This window comes from Gallus gallus, chromosome 2 (genome assembly GCF_016699485.2).
Source record: "Gallus gallus isolate bGalGal1 chromosome 2, bGalGal1.mat.broiler.GRCg7b, whole genome shotgun sequence".
Classification (NCBI taxonomy): Eukaryota; Metazoa; Chordata; class Aves; order Galliformes; family Phasianidae; genus Gallus; species Gallus gallus.
This window is the reverse complement of record NC_052533.1, coordinates 24,083,145-24,101,677: the sequence shown is the minus strand read 5'-3', so window position 1 is coordinate 24,101,677 and position 18,533 is coordinate 24,083,145. Positions and strand designations below refer to the sequence as shown.

Genomic DNA, 18,533 nt, shown 5'->3' with positions numbered 1-18,533 from the left:
TGTGGGCAGCTTCAACAATGGTTTATTATCCTACCTTAAAAATGCTAAAGGAATTAGCGGGTTACTTTGCTGCTCCTGGTGCTTGTTCGTTGTCCTGGGAAAAGTGTTTAGGGTTGATTGGAAGTTTACCCTTCGGCAGAAAATGAGGGCTTTAAAATTTGAGGGCTGACTAAGGAATCAGAGGTGCAAAAGGCAGTGTTATTTATTTATTCCTTATTTTCAAAAGAATTTAATATCAAGATAAAGGAATATATAACTTGTTCCTGGAAGACTACCTTGGGAGCAGATACACTTAGGTATGTATATTGAATGCTGTTTTGGAGTAGAATGCCAGTAGGAATGCTAATAGACTACTGTATATTACAGATGTTCAGTGAGGTCTCAGACCCCTCTTCTTATTTCTGTGCTCTTCTAAAGTGCCGTGTCCAGGTTCTTGCTTTTTCTTACAGTTTCCTGCAAACTGCTACTCTCTGACTCCTTCAGTTCAACCGAGGAGGAATAGCTGTAGGTTCTCCTTCACTTAGGGGCCACCTGCAGCTGAATCCGCTGTGCTGGAGTAGCTCCAAGACAGCACCCCCATGTGGATGCTCCTGTTGGATCATTTACTCCACAAGCACAACAGAGTTGTTTCTTGGGTGTAAACCCACCTCGTGCCAAAGTAGAGCAGCTACACAAAGGAGTCATTCATTCTGGATAAATGTAATATTCTGGAGTATCCCGTAGCTGTATACATGTTTGCAAATGCATGTGTGCTTCTTATTCTACTTCAAAACAAAAAATGTGGAGAAATTGCTGTTGTAATGAGCAAACAATCATGTGTCTGCCACTATTCTGGCTAGGAAGCCAAGCCTCCAGCTGTTTGAGTACTTGCTGCTCTGTTTCACTGTAGGTTTTAATTTCTTCAGAGCAGAACTGTCCTTACCTGCAGTAAATGTGGTCCTGGTTATGAGCCATGGGTTGGGGATAATGCCTGTAGCAGTGAGAACTTGGAGAAAGGTGCAGTTGTGACACTAAATGTTGTATTCATTTGACAGTATGCAAGTGTGGAGAAGAATGGGGAATTCTTCATGTCTCCTAATGACTTTGTCACACGGTACCTGAAGATAATTGGGGATGGTTTGCCAAATGCAAACACTGTTCAGCTCCTTGCAGGTGTGGTGGATCAGACAAAAGATGGGTAAGTTTTCTGGTCTTTTTTCTTCTTTTTTTTTTTCTTCTTTCTTTGTTGTTCATTTAAAAAACACAAAACCATTCCTTCCAAAACAAGGCTGGTGATTCTTTATTTTGGTTTGGTTTTTTGTTTGTGGGTTGTTTGTTGGTTTTTATTTTTTATTATTTTTTGCCTGCAAATACATGATGGAATTACAGTATCTTTTAAGTGGAAAGAGTAGAAACAATGTTTTGGGCTGCGTGTAGCATTTAGCTGAGCAAACCATTTTCTCTCTACTATGTATTTTTAACTCATTGAGCCTTTCATGTTTGTTGGCTGGCTCCTCTAAGTCTTGTTTCCCTTTCCTTCCACGAGTCTTTCTGTCTCTGTTTACTCTAAGTATTGGTCACAAACACATTCAAATAGCAATCCAAAATAAGTTTAGATAATGTAGGAAGAAACAGTACAAAAAAGTGCCTCTCCTTAAGTTTGTTGCAGCATTAATAAAAGTTTCTTCCATTTTCCCTCAAGAGGGAGGAAGAGCAACAAAGGTATTTAGGGAGCCACTCCACAGTCCTGGGAAGACAGCAGTGAGGTTGGTGGCACATGGTTTGCATTTGGAAGATTGACTTTGCCAATAGGCAAGACTAACTACCCCTCCATCTTCCTCCCCACTTTTTTAATGAAATCCTTGCTTCTGCTTCTGGTACTTGCCCAGGCAAGCTCTCTCTTCACCCATATGAATGTGTATTTTGAGCCCTGCCTTAAACATATCTTTAAAGGAGAAACTTCAGAATAATTAGCTGTGGACTTCAAGTCTGTAGTTGTGGCATTTTTAGAAACCAGAAGACTTTAGGCATGACTCACATCAGTAGTTACAGAGAGTAAAATGTGCGATAAATAACATATGACTAGAGAATGCAGGCTTCGTAGGGAACAGATGCATATATAACTGAGGACTTTTGTGATAGATTTGCTCTTTCTTGCTCAGGCAGCGTCAGGTATCTGGCAGCTGGGTTCCTTTAGCTTTGTAGACAAGTTAATGTAATGATTGTTATCCCTGGTAAAAGAATTCTATAAAAGATCACCTTGGTAATATTGGCATAATGACAGCAAGAAGATGGCGCTTCAGATAGTGTTTGTCTGAAAATGTTAAATATTTCTCAGATTTCTTCCTTTGGTTTGATGCCTGTAGAACTGCATTTTCTGGCTTGCGCAGATTCAGATCCATTTTGTAATAAGAAGTCTGTGAGTATAATCCATACCTTGTAATTTGGACCTCCCTTACAAGCAGAAGCTGGTGTCGGAGGGAGCAAAATAGAAAACTGTAGCCTATGTGTACTTGTTGACAGATTGGGATTTTGTAACTTGGTGTGATCTTGCAGCAGTTCAGCATTTTTGCCGTGTAGTGTTGAAGCTTCTAATTGCTGCTTTCTGCCACGGGTAAGGATTGTTTCTGCAGGCCAGGCTGCAGTGACAGGTGACTGCGTGTTCGTATCGTGACTTTGGAGATTCTCTTTTAGTATTCAGGCTGTCTGCTTGTTTAGCTGCTACACTATTATGTGAAAAAGTGGAGAAAGTTCAGAAAGTGATTAGTATTGCTAATCTCTAGCATTTTTGACCATGTGACCGGGCATTTGTACCTTTTGCTGGTGGCACATGAAGTAATCCTTAGAGTGACCGTCTGAAGCAGGGGCACTTGTTTTTTATTGCTGGAATGAAATCCCTTCAGAACGGCAACAAGACCTGTTGGTCTTCTCTTGTTGAATGCTTTCCAGCTTGGCAGTCCAGGGGTTCTGGTTTTAAAGTGAAGTACAAAACTGCTTTTGTTTGTTCTCGTTTTAATAGGCTTGTCAGTGTTTTAGAGATGATATTAAGGTCATGAAAGTCTGCTCAATAATCTGTCTCTATTCCTGGTAGAAAAAAAAAAGGAGACTTGCAAAAGCAGTGGCAAGTGAATTTTGTTCTACTGCTACTTTATTTCCAGAGGCTTATGTGCAGATTTGGGATCCTTGCTTCTGTTCTGAAGAAGTATCTGTTCTTCAGATTGGTGAATGCGACCACCAGCAGAATCTCAGCCCAGAATCACCAGGGTTGTTCCTAGCTATGTATATAAAATGCTTTTTAATTCCTGTTAGTTCTGCTGGGATGTAATATATAAATACCAAGTGTAGTCAGTGAGAAATACTGAAATCTGGAACTCATAAAGGTGACAGGCAGACAACATGAGAGCTACTGATTCATTAACAGCACTAATAGATGTGCAGGGGGTTGCTTAGCCCCAGAATTGAAAAAATCCATAGCGTGAACTCTGGGCATGGAAATGAAGTTATCTTATACTTAGCATGTTATTAGCAGTCAGCAGGTACTGTAAATTCTGTGGCATTGGAGTAGATCAGAGTAGGTAGATGAAGTGGGCACGACACTGGGTATTTGCTTCTTGCATGTTTTTTTTCTCAGAGACCTGAAGTAGAATGGGAAAACTGCAAGCAGAGAACGTGCAAATTTTTTTACATGCAATCTCACTGTGGTTGCCATGGACAAAATCTCTTGTGTAGCTCAAGCACAGTTCCTGCACTGGCAAAAATTAAGAGTTTCACAGAAATTGCTGTTGGTGTGACAAAGATGTAAGACCTATAAAGGCAGTCTCTGACATTCTGTGAATATCTGTTGCCATGGGAGCAAGTTTTGTCTCCATCTAAGGGTGCAGAAATATTTGGAGGTGGGCTTATCTTCTTGCCTTTTACTGAGGTGTCTTTTAAGGTTTCCTTTAAGGAAAGGAAATGCTTCTCTTGCTGATGGCCAGAGAAGCATTTCAAAGCAGTAGGTCAGTAATCATACAGATTTTTAAAGAGTCATTTATCACATGGCTATAGGTTGTATGAAGCAGATTTAAGAGCCTTGACTGGTTCATGGTTTTAAGTTTCTCATTCCTACTTAAAAAAAAAAAAAAAGCTTAGTTAAGATTCATCTGGGCCATAGAGTTACCTGAAATACGGTGGCTTTATCAAAGCCTATCAGCAACAGGCCAGCCATTTTCCATCTTGCCAACTGTACGTATTGTTTTTCTATCTTTTGTTTTACTTCTAAACATCTGTCTAACAAAATAAGTATTTACTCCTCATCTCTGTTTGGACTGTACTAACACTTTACTGAGAAATACTCTGTGCTTTATTTTTAGAAAGGACAAACTATTCAAAAGTAACACTTGGAAATACCAGCATTTTCCATTATTATTGGATATAAATTTATCCCCTAATGCACCAATTTACAGAGTACTTAGTTTTACCTAGGTTGGAGCATAAAATAATACATGTAGCTTCAATTTGTGTCCTATTATGTTATCATGTTCGCATTGCTGATGCAGTAGAAATATATGCATTGATTTCTGAAGAAATCTCCTCATCACTGCATTTGTATGTATTACAGCAGTAGGTAGTGGCTTTTTTTTTTCTTTGTATGACTGCATGTGGACTTTCTCTGGTGGAAATGCATTACTTCTCCGTGGTGCCCGGATACCGTGGGCATGAGCACCAAAAGTTTGGCAGAAAGGAGAGTAGTACACAGCAGTGATGTTGCACCAAACGCATCTGTTGTGTTTGGCATGTTGCTCTTATGTGTGGATAAGTTCTAAAACATCAGTGTTTCAGTCTTCCTGAGTAAACAGTGCAATCTTGACACTGTTAATGTGAGCACGAAGGTGAGGAAAGACTTGGCCGGTTGGGTAGGATATCTTCAACGCTAAAGTAAAAATGTGGGAAACATTTCGGCTTCCTCTCTTTGCACTGTTAAAATTACTAGGCTTTTCTCTGCTTTTGTAATATAAATGAGCACTTGTTTATGTAGGTAAAATAACTCTTAAGTAGTATATTGAAGTCCGTGTTAATATGTGCTGTTTAATGACACCTAATGATATTCAGTGAAGGGTTATGCTAAACCCAAAAGGGTGATGCTAAACCAGAGAGAAAATGTGTTACCCAGGCAACTACCCTTGTGCAGTATAGAGAAGTGAGCATATGGCTATGTAGTACACATTATTTCAGCATCTTTAAGCATTAAGAATCACACATGAAATTGACTGTGAAAAATTACTGCTCAGTTACTGTATTGTATGGTCATAATAGAAGTAAATGAATACGTCATTGTTGTTAGAATAGATCTGTTGGGAATCACTAGCAGGCTAGTCTACTTACGGAGCAAAAATACAATAAGAAGAAAATAGCTGGTTTAATTAACACGTAAAAATTGGGTTAATTTGAATTCAGCTGGCACAGCAGATATTAATGTCTCTTCTTTAATAGTCGGGCAAGAACCACACAATTTGTACACTTCTAATCTTCCTAGGGCTATCAATAATTGCTTTTAAAAAAATGAATATGGGGTTATTTTCATCATCTCTCCCTGACTTATTAGAGGGGGCTTATTACGTGCAAGAGCCGACAAAGAATGCTTCTACCAGTATAAAATCTTGTAGCTGTGTTAATGCTTGGAGTCTTAATCAGTTCCAGGTGTAACAGCATAGAATACGCTCTGTTGGGATTCTGCTGGGAAGGGTGCTGTATTTCAGTGTTGTGATCACTGTGTATGTTGGGATCTGTTAGTAAGGACATACGTTGGTTGTTGTTTCACACAGAAAGCAGCTTTATCAAATCGATGTTGGCAGGTACTTTAAATTCTAAACAATCCTATTGTAGAGTCTTGTTGCCTGCTATTTTGTTCATAATCTTTGGGACAGAAGCACTCAGTTCTTTGTATCTATTTACTGTTGTGGAAGTTGTCAGGTATGTAACAAATAATAATGGATAATAAAGAGCTTTTATAACCTCCAAGTTTCATAGTAGCAGCAAATGTGTGTAAATGCAAAACTGTGTAGGTTGTGATGTATAGGATTAAATTTGAATGAAAAATTGCTTCTTTTTTTTTCCTTTTTTTTTTTTTAATCCCTTTGGCTCTAGGGGAGGTGGAGGTTTTCTGCCATTTGAAGACTGTCTGTATGACTTAGCAACCTGCCTGTGAGATGATGTGCACTTACGCAGCAAGTCATTGGCTTCTTTGCTGATAAAATTTTAGGCATGCTTATATGTTTGCTGTCATCATCAGTTGTGAATTTATTATTAAGAATACCTGAGGAAGTTTCTTCTTATTTATTTTTCTTGCTGCATAATGACCTATGATGGCAACTTCCCAAAGTTAATTATTTGTTAGAATATTTCTGGCTCTGTTTCTTTCACTTCTATTTAGTGTGTGTATGTTGAGGGAGGTAAAGTAGAACAGCTTTTTTGACCTTCTTGTTAACCATGCTTTTTTCGATAGTACCCATTGGTAGTACTTATCTTTTCAAATTTTCCCTTTCTTCATGGAAATCAGCTGTTGTTACCCTGTGGATGTTTGGTTGCTGATGGCAAGCACACTTCTCTGTGACTTAAAAAAAAATAATTCCCTTAAGGCAGGGTGGCTGGAAATTGCAGTACAGTCACGGGTCAGCATGACTCAATGGGATGGATGTCTTTTCCAGCCTCTTCAAACACATCGTTCTTCCCTGTTATTGCATACTGGGTGGAAGTTCTCATTGAACCAACTGCAGTATCATTTTGAGTAGAAGTCCCAAGGCTACGGTTAGTTTCTAAAGAATAATAATAAAAATGTTGTTCTTTTTCTTGTGTGTTTCTCATCATTTGTTACATAGAATTCTGTGCATCTCAGAAATAAATCTTCATCTCCCAGATGCAGTCATGTGAAGCCATTAAAGCTACATACTGTCTACGCTGCCATAGAACAGCACAAAGAGAGGGCAGCCTTCAACATCTCAGACTGCCAGCAGGCCCTGCAGCCACACATTTGAAGATGATTTTAAACTGTGCAACCTAGTCATTAAAAAAGTAGCAAAGCAGGAGGGTGGTTAGCCTTTGTCCCTTTAAGAAAAGGAGTTTGATCTCCATTTGAACTCCTGGGTGTAACCCGGAGAAATTAAAACTGCTCAAGGCCTTTGCTGTATCAAGTCTACTGATGGAAACAATGCCAAGTTGTCTAATTACATATTTCTAGTTATTAACTATCTTAAGGAAAGGCACCTCGGCTTTTATCTGCTCTGCTAATGCACTTGCTTATTGGGAACCTGGCTATGATGATGAATTTGAATAAAGTGCTCTTGGGCGGTGGAAGAATGTGCAGACTGCTGCTTGAAGATCTGTGACTCAACTTGCAGTACTTGAGGGCTGTGAGGGGTGACTAATAAGTAAGCTAATGTAACGTACTGAGATCAGCTCCTTCAGGAGTGAGTGGCAGTGTGTAGGTCTTGAATGGATTTGCTTTCGGAAAGCCTGAAGCACTGAATCTGAAGGAAAGTTGTTCAGATCTTGCCCGTGAAAGGTGGTGGACTCCCATGAGGGCAGTTCAGTTGGACATGAAAGCTGTGGCACATCGCCACATGGAGCGCTGGGCTTATTTTTGTTCTGTTGTGACTTGCAAAGCCCAGCAGTTGCTTGCTGACCAAGTCGTTTCCATCTAGCAATGTAAAGGACTGCTAACAGTGTTGGTGTCGGGGCATTTTAGGATAAGTTTTAATCCTTGTTGATGACAACTTGTACATATTCTCATTGTGATCTTAATTCTTTTGCATAATCTATGTTACGTTGCATTTCAGTTTGCTGCAAGCAAGTGGTTTCACAGCTGTTGCTTTTTTCTTCTTCCTTTAGGTTGATATCCTTTCAAGAGTTTGTGGCATTTGAATCAGTCCTGTGCGCTCCAGATGCATTGTTCATAGTAGCCTTTCAGCTATTTGACAAGACTGGCAAAGGAGAAGTTACTTTTGGTAAGAATGGTCTTAAATGTACGCTCTCAATTTAAAAAAGCCCTGCTTATGTCAAACTATTTAACATTCTGTTACCATAGGAAACGCAGCAATTGGTAATAGTACTATACTCGTGCCAAGTAGGATTCTGGCTGAATTTCTATAAATCACATCCACTTGTCTAATGTGAAGTCAAGGTCATGGTCATCTTGATGACTTTCTCTAGAGAACTGGTCACTTCTCCTTTTCCCCAGCATGCTTGTGCATGTCTTCAGAACAACAGTGAGAGGTGGCTATAGGAAATGATTGTAAAACCACAAAGAAGTTGCCAGAGGACATGGGTGAATGTTGAGTCTGAAATGACTGTGAATTATTTTTTGTTTAAATTGGCTGTGTTGCAAGCTGTCTTCCTCTTAAGGCTTAAAGCTTTCGTCTGAGACTTTTCAGTAATAAATGCATTGCTACCCCACAGGAAACTCAGCTATGCGTTGGAGGTGTGGTATTTGCACAGACAATGTGACATACTTAGGCCAGTTTAAAACATGATTAAGAGGCTGTTTATTTTAGACACCGTAGAGACAGTTTTTGATATCTGCAAAAGTATCAGCCACCTGCCTGGGAGGAAGGATTGTGTTGTCTGGAAGAAATATTCAGAAAATAGTGTTCTTAAATATCTTCAGGCATTGAACTGCTCTTCAAAAAGTATGGAGGACTTTTTTAACCCTAATACTTATATTGGATAACATTTCTACTTCTTATCTGTTACATGTGGACAGAGTTATCCATGTGCCTTAAGTCTGTTGAATTGCTTATTAAACAGCTTGAAATAAAAGGTAACTGGATGGTGGTGACTTGTCTTTCCCATCTTCCCCTGTATGGTTCACATGCCCTTTGTCTTTTCCTGGTATTGCCCCGCATATACTTAGTTAAAAAAAAAAAAAGGGAAAAAACAATCACATCTTCCCAGATCACTTAAACTGATAAGATCTACTACTGTTGCTTGAAGCGTCATTTTCTTCCTTCTACCATCTCCAAAAATCTACATTTGAAGTTGCGGCCGGTGAAGTGACTTAATGTCTTTCCTTGTGTCTGTTTTGATTTTTCATTATTTTGATTTTCTGTTGAGTTTGTTGAAGACGTGTCTTCTGTGTGCAATACTGCTTGTTAGGACAGCTCTTAAAAACATGACTGTGGGAGCGAAAGGATTTGAAAGAATTTCTGAAGAAGAATTCTGCTGTTCCTAACCTTGATGAAGGAAGTATTTTGTGCCTAACAGTATTATTCATGTGTATGAACAGAGAGACAACGAGAAACAGCATGCTTTTAAATCAGGAGGGTCCACATATTTAGTAATGGTTTTGTTCCAGTGTAGACAAACCAGTGTTCCTGGTATGCCTGCGATGTGCAGGTTCTTGTCTGTGTCAGAGCCCCCAGTTGCTCGGAGCACTTGTTAATAATCTCAGAAGAACTGCAGTTGTTTGATCTGAATGCTGAATCAGTCCAACTTAACTTTTTAACTTTTGGCATTCTTGTTCATATTTTTCCTGCTGGTAAATGCTTCCCTTGGGGTTAGGCACAGTGAGTCAAGGGATTTGTTTGGCATTTGAAACCCATTGAAGTCTTTTTAGTGATGACAGAAACTTTTATGCCAGGCTGTATTTAAGGTATTTGAAAAAGAAAGCATGCCAACGTTGGCAGAACCTCAGATATCTTTTTTTTTTTTTTTTTCAAATTCCTTCCTCTCCCACTTTGAAATCATAAAAAGTATCTGTAACTTCTGCATAGTATTGTGTAGCTTCCGCTCTAGAAGAAGGATGTAAGAGCTGTCTCAATGTTGTTCGTTCTCAGCAATACCAATTGACCTTTAGACAAAGCTAGTGTATGTTTTCTATTGTAAGGAAGAAGTTGTTTTGTTTTCCTCACTATTCTGAAAAAAATCTAACATTTTCACAAATGAACTATTACAATACTGCCCTTTAACTTTGCTGCTCAATGCCTCAGTCATGCACCTTTGAGGTTAATTATGAGATCTTTTTCCATTAACTTGAATGAGAGTAGGATCAAGTCCTTATCAAGGTTAGGAGACTTAAATAGGGGTTTTATGTACTGTGGAATTATAGTGTGAAAGGTAAAGGAGAAAAGAGAGTGGATCATTTTTCACTGTGCTGCTGTTATGTGTAGTATCTCGAGGATCCCATTCTTAGCGTGCATCTCATTTTACTGTTGTAAAGAAACAGCATGGCTTATCTTTGCAGTCACTGTTTTTCTGTGTACTGAGAAAGTGGTGTAAATATTTTAACTTACACTGGATGGAATGTAGAGCTTTCCGGCTGTGAACTTCACTTAAGCAAGTCATCCAATTCGTATTCTTCCACAGGTGCACTTAGCTTGATACCTTTGTAGAACAAACTAATAATGGGTTTTGCATCAATGATCTTTTATACTGACTTCCACATTCAGGCTGTAGATATTTAGGGAAATGTTCTGAGTAAAGAAGTTTTAGCATTTAATATATTGTACTTTTATTGAAAAATACTATATTCTTACCTTAGCTTCTGAGTTGGAAATTCCTTTGCATTCTAGCCATATGTTGACATCTGTACAATTTCAAATGTTTCAGTTCTTTCACCTTACAGGTTAACTGTATATAGTTCTTTTGACAGAGCTGGCATCTATGTAAGAGGTCTGATCTGCAGGCAGTGTGTATATGTGGTAGCGGTGGGGCAGGCTGGAAAGTATTTCTAGTTTATTACTTCAGTGAGATGAATGAAATGGCCAGGAGTAAATTAGTAGCCAGTGGCTGACTCAGTCTACACCTGGCTGTTGCATCATGTTGTAGATTTATCTGCTGCTGAAGTGTCAAAGCTTTGAGAGTTTGCAAGGAGTTAAAGCTCTCAGCAGGAAAGTGGGAGGAAGTTTAGCTGGCTTTTAAATTCGAGGCAAAGAGCAAACCATTGCTTCTTACTGTTGAGTGTTGACAGGCACATAAAAGCTGATAATATAAGTCCAGGGGTTTAAGAGACTTAGTAGAGTTGCTTTTTTGTCGTATGACTGTATTTTAATGCCTCATTAAAGAAGCAGAGCCCTTTGAAATGCTTTACTAGATGGTATTTAAAAAAAACATGAGAAGCTTGGGTAAAAATGTCAGTGTTTAAAAACTAAGTTGTCTTAACCTTCATCTTTAATTTTGAATAGATAAATGAAATGATGACAGGTAACAATTCTGAGCAGTGAATAATACAGAAGTGATATCTGTGGACTGGAACTTTCTTTCTCCTATACAGGTTCTTACAGCCCTAATGAATGGCAAAAGCAACATTGTCCATGTTGGTTTTTCCTCATAGAGAAAGGAAAGGTAGAAAAACAAAAGCGATTGCCTGAGACTGTGCTGACAGCCAGCACTGAACCTGGCGTTAAAGATTTCCATTGATTTGTTTTGAAGTAAATTTTCCCACCAAGCAGAAATTCTTACCCTCTCGTAATTTTTGAAGTGTAGCTGTGGCACAGCGTGTGTAGTTTTCCAATTTATTTATTTATCTTTCTGAAGTCTTCTGATTCAAACTGAAGCTGTTTCAAAATGGATGCTGTGCGGTGCTGCTCTGAGAAATACGAATATGCCTTAAAACAGGTTGGTCTTCTCATTGAAAAGGAAAAAACAACAGAAACCACCCCAAACAGCAAAACAAGAGGGAATGGAGAACCCAAACTCTAAATTGTTGCTTTTTGTCTTAACAACTGTGGAGCTGAGCAATGTATCTGTTTTTGTCTCCTAACAGAACTCTATTTACGTGTAGACAGCAGCTATTGTGTATGTCTGCTTCTGTTATTAATTATAGCAGTACACATTTCTTAGAGGAATGAAGAAATTAATGATGCATCTTACTAAGCACTCCTGTTTGCATATCTGTTACTTGAACTGCCTGGAGGCTTGTTTGTAAACTCTCTAAAAACATGTAGCTCCTAACTGAGGTTTATGTATGCAGCTCTTCTGATGATCTTTGGAGGTTTTGCTCTGTGATAATGCTCTGACACTCTTTCAACATGTTAAGAATTATTACAGGAGTCTAATGGTTGCTTTCCTAACCGGAGGATTAGGTTCAGATTTTGTGAACCTGCTTGCTCTTGTTACAGAGGATTATTTATGCTTTGCTTGATATGACCTGGCTCTTCTTATGGGATTTATAATTGCTTATGCAATACCTAGCTTACCAGTGTCCAGCCCAGTACACTCAAAACCACATAAAGCAAAGCAAAGTGAAATCTGAACTACTAGTGTAAATTGCTGAGGCTCTAAATTTTGATCATTTGATGAATGGCAATATTCAGTAATTCTCAGTGAGGTTTCTGTTGCTGGTTCAAATTAGTTTGAAACCTTTTGTAGCTCATGATGTGTGAGTTTACACTACACAAAAAACCATCTATTGGTTTATAACTGATGGTTGCCTACATATGGTGATCCCAACAGCAGCGTTACCTACTGCAGTGTTACAGGTGTAAATTGTTTTTAGTCTCTAATATCTTTTGTTGTTTCTACTGCATTTTGCACAAATATATTTATTTCTTAAAAGAGTATATAAGGAAGATTTGCAAGTATATGTATTTTTCTTCTGAGCAACTTTTGACCTCTACTTAACACTATTGTCATAGAATTTAATTTCTAAACTGATGTCAACTTGGCAGGTTTCTCTTATTTTGTTTCCTCTTTTACCTAACATGTTATGTAACTAGGCAGACTTCCATAAAGGCATCTTAAGTAAAACAAAGCATGTTTCATTGCACAGTGAGCCTGTCTTTTTAAATGTTAGGGGAAGCTCTATCTTTTCATGCAGTTGTGTTTCATTGGGTCTAGGGGATACAGCTGAGTTTTCTAAGTCACCTAGAACTGGTATTTTGTGTTTTGGTTTGATCTTTCTTGTCTTCATTTTGTCTTTTTAAATTAAAGTAGCCTAGTGACAGATAGCTGACTGAAGACTGAGCATATCTCATTTGCAAAAAACAAGGGATGGTGACAGAATCACTAACTAGTTCAGGTTGAAAGGGCCAGTGGCAGTTCTCTGCATGGCCAGCGAGGCCAGCTTGCTCTGGTGGCTGTGTCCAATGGAGGTCTTAAATATCTCTGAGGAAAGAGACTCTGCAGCTTGTATGAGCCAGCATCTTCCAGTGTTTGCCCATCATGATGGTGGAAAAAAAAGTTTGTGATGCCTAGTTGGGAGCGTCCGTGCTCCAGCTTGCATCCATTGCTTTTTGGCCTTCCCTAGACCCTCATTTCATGTAGTTGTGGACGGCTATGAGGTCCTCCCTTAGCCTGCCCGCCATCAGGCTTAGAAAACCCCATTCCTTCAGCCTGTCTTTGTACATTGTGTGCATTAATCCCCAACTGTCCTGCTGATTGTGATTCATAGAGAAGATAAGATGATATTTTATTGTAGTTATTCAGTATATTATGTTTACCTTGGTAGAAGTGATCTGTTTTTTCTTTTTTAAATTATTTTTATTACGATTTAAAGGGAGTAAGTTTAGTTTTTATGCCCTCGTGGGCCTAGTGCTTTCCAAGCCTGTGGTCTTTAGGCTCTGGCAGTTTGTCACTCACTTCTAAGGATGCCAAGAAAGGTAACAAAGAAATGTAATGTTGTTGCCAAGTAGTTGAAATTATGGATGTCCGCAGCTCCAGCAGAAATATTTTTAATGGTTTGCATCTTGAAAAAATGTTAAAAACCCTTTTCTGTAAGCCAAATATGTAATGCTCTGTGTATAAATTCATGTTATTTCCCCTTGACATCCAAGGAGGACAGAAGAAGCAGACACACTTGGATCCAGAATCTTAACTGCTGAGAGTTACGGTGCTCTTGAAAAGAGCCTCTTTTTTGGATATTTGCAGTATTTAGCAGAGGCTATAGATGTGCACATCTCGGTCAAAAATCACAGCCCAGCTGAATTGGAAAATGTATGTATGTCTATGTCATGAAGAGGTGTTTTGATAGTTTTTGAGGTTGTGCATGTAAACAATTGGAACAGGGATAGCTATGAGGACAAATAAATGTCAGCACATATTGAGCAGAGGGGCAAAACCCGAAGTTTGTCATGAATCTCTTGGTTGGGGAAAAATCACAAAGACAGCATCGTGTTCTCTATGATAATGTTTTCATTAAACTACATTTAATCTGTAATATTGCTCTGCCCTTGTTGAAAAGTTTGAGTAGGGCAACAAAATCATAACCCATTTGTTTTTTTTTCAGTAGTTAGTATATCTCTTCTGAAAGGCAATGATGCTGAAAACTGTATTAGAATTGTACCAGACATTGAACTTTTCTTGTTTGTTGGTTTGCTTTTTGTCATCTTTAAAGTCTACCTAATACATCTGAATGACGTTTGGTTACTGATACTGTTCTTAATCTCACCTATATGCACACCTATGTAATCTCACCTATGTACTATAAAGCCTTCATTGCTTCTTCAAGCCACACAAAGTATATGCTTCACATCTGCGTTTTTAGTAAAGACTTCATCCTCCAGCTCTTCTTCCCCGCTATGTATGTCTCTAAGGGTGCTGACACTCCAGTTGATGCTGTCATAGCACGGTGTCCTTTCTACCTGGAGATTTGCTGAGTCAACCAATATACTCTATGAGAGAATTCTTGGATCCACTCTAAGCTTTTGCTTTCCATTTTTTGCTCCAGATGTTAATCTGTTGTTACCTGGAGGTGATAAATCATTGTGAAAGTAACCACTTTTTGATAAATGTGGAGCTTTATTGCACTTCTGTAAGTGACAAACTTGCATTCCAAAAAAATAAAATCAACCAAAACAACCATGATTTTTCAGAACTTTTAAAATTGCTTATGAGGAGTGTTTTCTGAATGCAGTAGCACACCAATATCAGATTGACATGCATGGATTGTATGGTATCTTCTCAGAAACAAAAGAACTCCTCAGAAGCTGTTCCAGTTCAGTGGGTCAAAAATCCACTTTTTATGAAAGGCTAACTGTAGATTTGCACGATTGACTATAATGGCTTCAATTTTAAAAGACAGAGGTAACAGAGAGCACTTCCAGCTGGTGGGATAATTCATATATGCTCAAATGACTAAAACATTGTGCTTTCTGACGCTACTTCGTGTTACTTAAAAAGAAAAAAGTAGGTGTGGAAAAGGTGGGAAAAAGCCAGTGTGAGAGTAAATCTCAACTGTATGAGGTCACTCTTTGGTTAACAGTAAGCTGAGGGTTAGCCATCTTTCACACAGCTGTATATGCTGTAGAGGGAAAAAAAACCCAATGTGATTGCTAGGCAGCATTTGGAGAGGAACCAGAAGCTCCCACACCAGAATATATTTAAGCTGTGGCAGCATAAGTGTACTATTTTAAGCTTGATTTTACTTATTTATTTTCCACCTCCTTTTGAAATTGCCCTGGAATTATAAATTAGAAGGCAAAAACTCAGGCAGGCCCTAAGATCTGGCAAGGTATTTTGTTATTACAAATTTTAATACGAAATTTCAGAATGCAAAGTACACAGACTTTCATAGTGTGTGTACTTCACTTCAGTTCTCTAAATTGGAAAATCTGCTGTTACCTAGCAGTTAATGACTATTTTTTTCCAACATTTGGAATGCAGGACCTGATTTGATAAGCTGATAAAAGAAAACAAAACGGAGAACATGTTGGAAGTACTCGAAGTGAAAATTACAGTTTAGGTAGGTTTGGGGGTAGATAGTTAGACATTTTAATTGAACTAAAATAGTTTTATACTAATACAGTACTGTTGTGGGAGTACATTTTGTGGTGCATTTGAAATTGAAGTATTTAAGTGGGGGAAAATGTATGTTAATGCTTTGCAAGAAAGTGATTTTTTTTAATACCATCTATCTAAGCAAAATAGCTGTTAAAGAAATAGATCTCTTATGTCTGTATTGGAGTGTAAAGTGTAATAACTTTTATGCTCTTTTAGGATAATTTCTCCAAGCCAGGAGTTTTCTTTTATCACTTTAGTTGGTGTATTAAACTGCTGTTTGAAACATCATGTGAAGTAAGTTGGTACTTCTGGACGAACTACAGAAAAGTCAGCTCTGCCAGTGTCAAGAAAGCTGTTGAGTCAGACTGGATTCTGAAAGTCCTGTGCTTTTAACATCTCAATGACACGGGTAACAGAAATGAGTCCAGATAATGATTTCACTTACCGTATAGAAATAAGGACATTGAATTTGATACAAGAACTTTGGTTACATACAAGCAGCACTGGCTTATGTTAAGCAGCAAAACCCCGTCTTGTCCATTACAATTCAGCACTAATCCACAGCTGGACTAGTTCAACCTAGCTAAATTGGTTAATATTGCCATTTTATTGTTTTAGTTTAATTTTGTCTTTGGGGATTTTCTCTGAATTTGGAGTAACTAGTTTTATTAAAAAAGAATAAGCTACCACTTACTTCTCAGTGTCTAAAGGTGGGCTGTAAGAAGGAAGGGGATAGACTGTTCAGCAGAGTTTGTGGTGATAGCACACAGGAGATGGTTTTAAACTAACAGAGGAGAGATTTAGATTAGGTATAAGGAAGACTTTTTTTACAGTAAAGGTCATGAGACACTGGCACAGGTTGCCCAGATTGGTGGTGGATGTCCTGTCCTTGGGAACATTCAGGATCAGGCTGGATGGGGCTCTGAGCAGCGTGATGTAGCTGTAGGTGCCCTGTAGGGCAGTTGGACTAGATGACCTTTAAAAGAGTCCCTACCAACTGAAATGATTCTATGGTTCTGTGATTCTATATGCATATAAACATACAAATTTAACAAAAGAAGTGAACTCAGTTGTGTTTTAAAATAAAAATAAAGATAAAAAAAATAAGGTGTTTATACGCAAATGTGTATGTATAGCTGCACTTCGCAAATGCAGGTGAAATTGATGTTAGTCTAAATAGATGGGGTGTATTCATGTAAGGTTTCACACTTTTCTGAATGAATCTGTTCTAAAACAGGAGCCATACTACATGACAGAGTGCAGATAAATTCCACTGACCTGAGCTGCTGTATTTTTTCAGATTAACCCTCCACCCTTCTTGAGTCGTGTAATACAATCCCATTATGTTCAAATTATGTGCTCGGTTTCTAATGTGCCAGCTTCAGCTTGAGAGTTCTGCCAGATATCTTCCTAGTAGTATTTTAAGAAGGAAAGAACCTTTTTTTTTTTTTTTTTTTAATTCAGAATTATGGAATAGATTGTGGTCCATGTTTTGCAAGGAATTAAGAGGCAGAAAAATACAGCATTACTGTACTATTCCTGGGCTTCTAACCTGTGGAAGAAGGTGCCTGAGACAGCTGTTCCTGATCTTGTTTTCTTTGCAAAGGGAAGTTAGAGGGATGAGTACTTTTTCTTTGCAATCCATAGTAATCAAACTATTTGCAATATGCCAGGTATAAAACTATTTTAACCTATTTTCTTGACAAAGCAGCAGCAGGATCAAGGAGGTGATTATGACACTTGTTCCTCCAGAGTATTATACTCTTCTGGGTAAATGGGTATGAATGGACAACTCAGTCAAATGCTTACGCTATCAATAAGGAAATCATTATTTTTTGTGTTAGCTGAGCAGATAAGATATGATCTTGTGTTTTCCAAAGTAAAACATCATATTTATAGACCAGTCTTTGTTCCAGACCATGGAAGGATAGAAATAAACTGTGCTGCATGTTTGAAGTTCACAACAGTAATTAAGAGGAAAAACTATCCCAAACCTTGGATAAAACCAACAATTTCAGTAAAAGAAGATAATACAAAATATTGCTACTTGGTAACACTGTTTGATAGAGCAAAATCTCTGCTACAAAATACTGTTTTTTGACACAGACATAAACATTAGCTATGCATTTTCACCAGTGACGAACAAGGGCCTGCATGCCATGCTTATAAAAGCTTGCTGCAACAGAGGTGACCCACTGTCACTGTCACCACTGCTGAAACGCACCATTATACTCACATCCACTGTTTGGTCTCCATAAACGTTCAACAAACATTGATGAATGTCAATGGGTGCCATTTTTTCCACATGGAGGAATTCGGTCCGATTGCCTCTCTGCTGCCATCTGTAGCACAGCAACAAAATGTAACAGAGTATTGGTGGGAAGGTTCAACCTCTACTGCCATACCAACATCCACCTCTGATGTCGTAGGTCAACATAATAAAATAGGAGGCATGACTTTCAGAACAGCCTTTTTATATGTTCTTGTCTGTATACATACATGCTTTTTCACAAGTTCATCGTACATGTTCTTGTTGTTACAAGGAGCAGCAAGGGCAGCTTGTTGTAAGCCCTCAATGAAGGGAAGGTGACATGAGAGCAGACAGGCCCAGGCAGAGACCTCAGCACTGAGGGGCACTGTCCCATGCTGCCTGAGTAAGGAGAGCAGAGCAGATCTGCTGGCAGTGCCCAATCTCAGCCATGAGTCCAGCTATCTCCAGACAAGCCCATAACAACAAGGCAGGTTCATGCATAAGCCTTGTAAAGAGTCAGTGGGTCAGGGTTGCCAAGAGGGACGGGCAGACAAAAGTGTCCATGGGGGGTAGCTAGGGCAAGATCCAAGGGCCTCAGATTTGAGGCTTCTGT

The 18,533-nt window shown here is 38.6% G+C and overlaps 1 protein-coding gene across 9 annotated transcripts in view; it reads left to right on the top strand.

Moving 5' to 3' along the window:
- The window catches only part of SLC25A13 (solute carrier family 25 member 13), a 93,875-nt gene that overhangs the window by 23,952 nt on the left and 51,390 nt on the right, over positions 1–18,533 (top strand). For all 9 annotated transcript variants that reach the window (NM_001012949.3, XM_046925896.1, XM_046925889.1 and 6 more), the window contains 2 exons: positions 1,035–1,177; positions 7,846–7,961. In NM_001012949.3, coding sequence (NP_001012967.2) covers positions 1,035–1,177; positions 7,846–7,961 — 259 coding nt within the window. The remainder of the gene's footprint in view (positions 1–1,034; positions 1,178–7,845; positions 7,962–18,533) is intronic.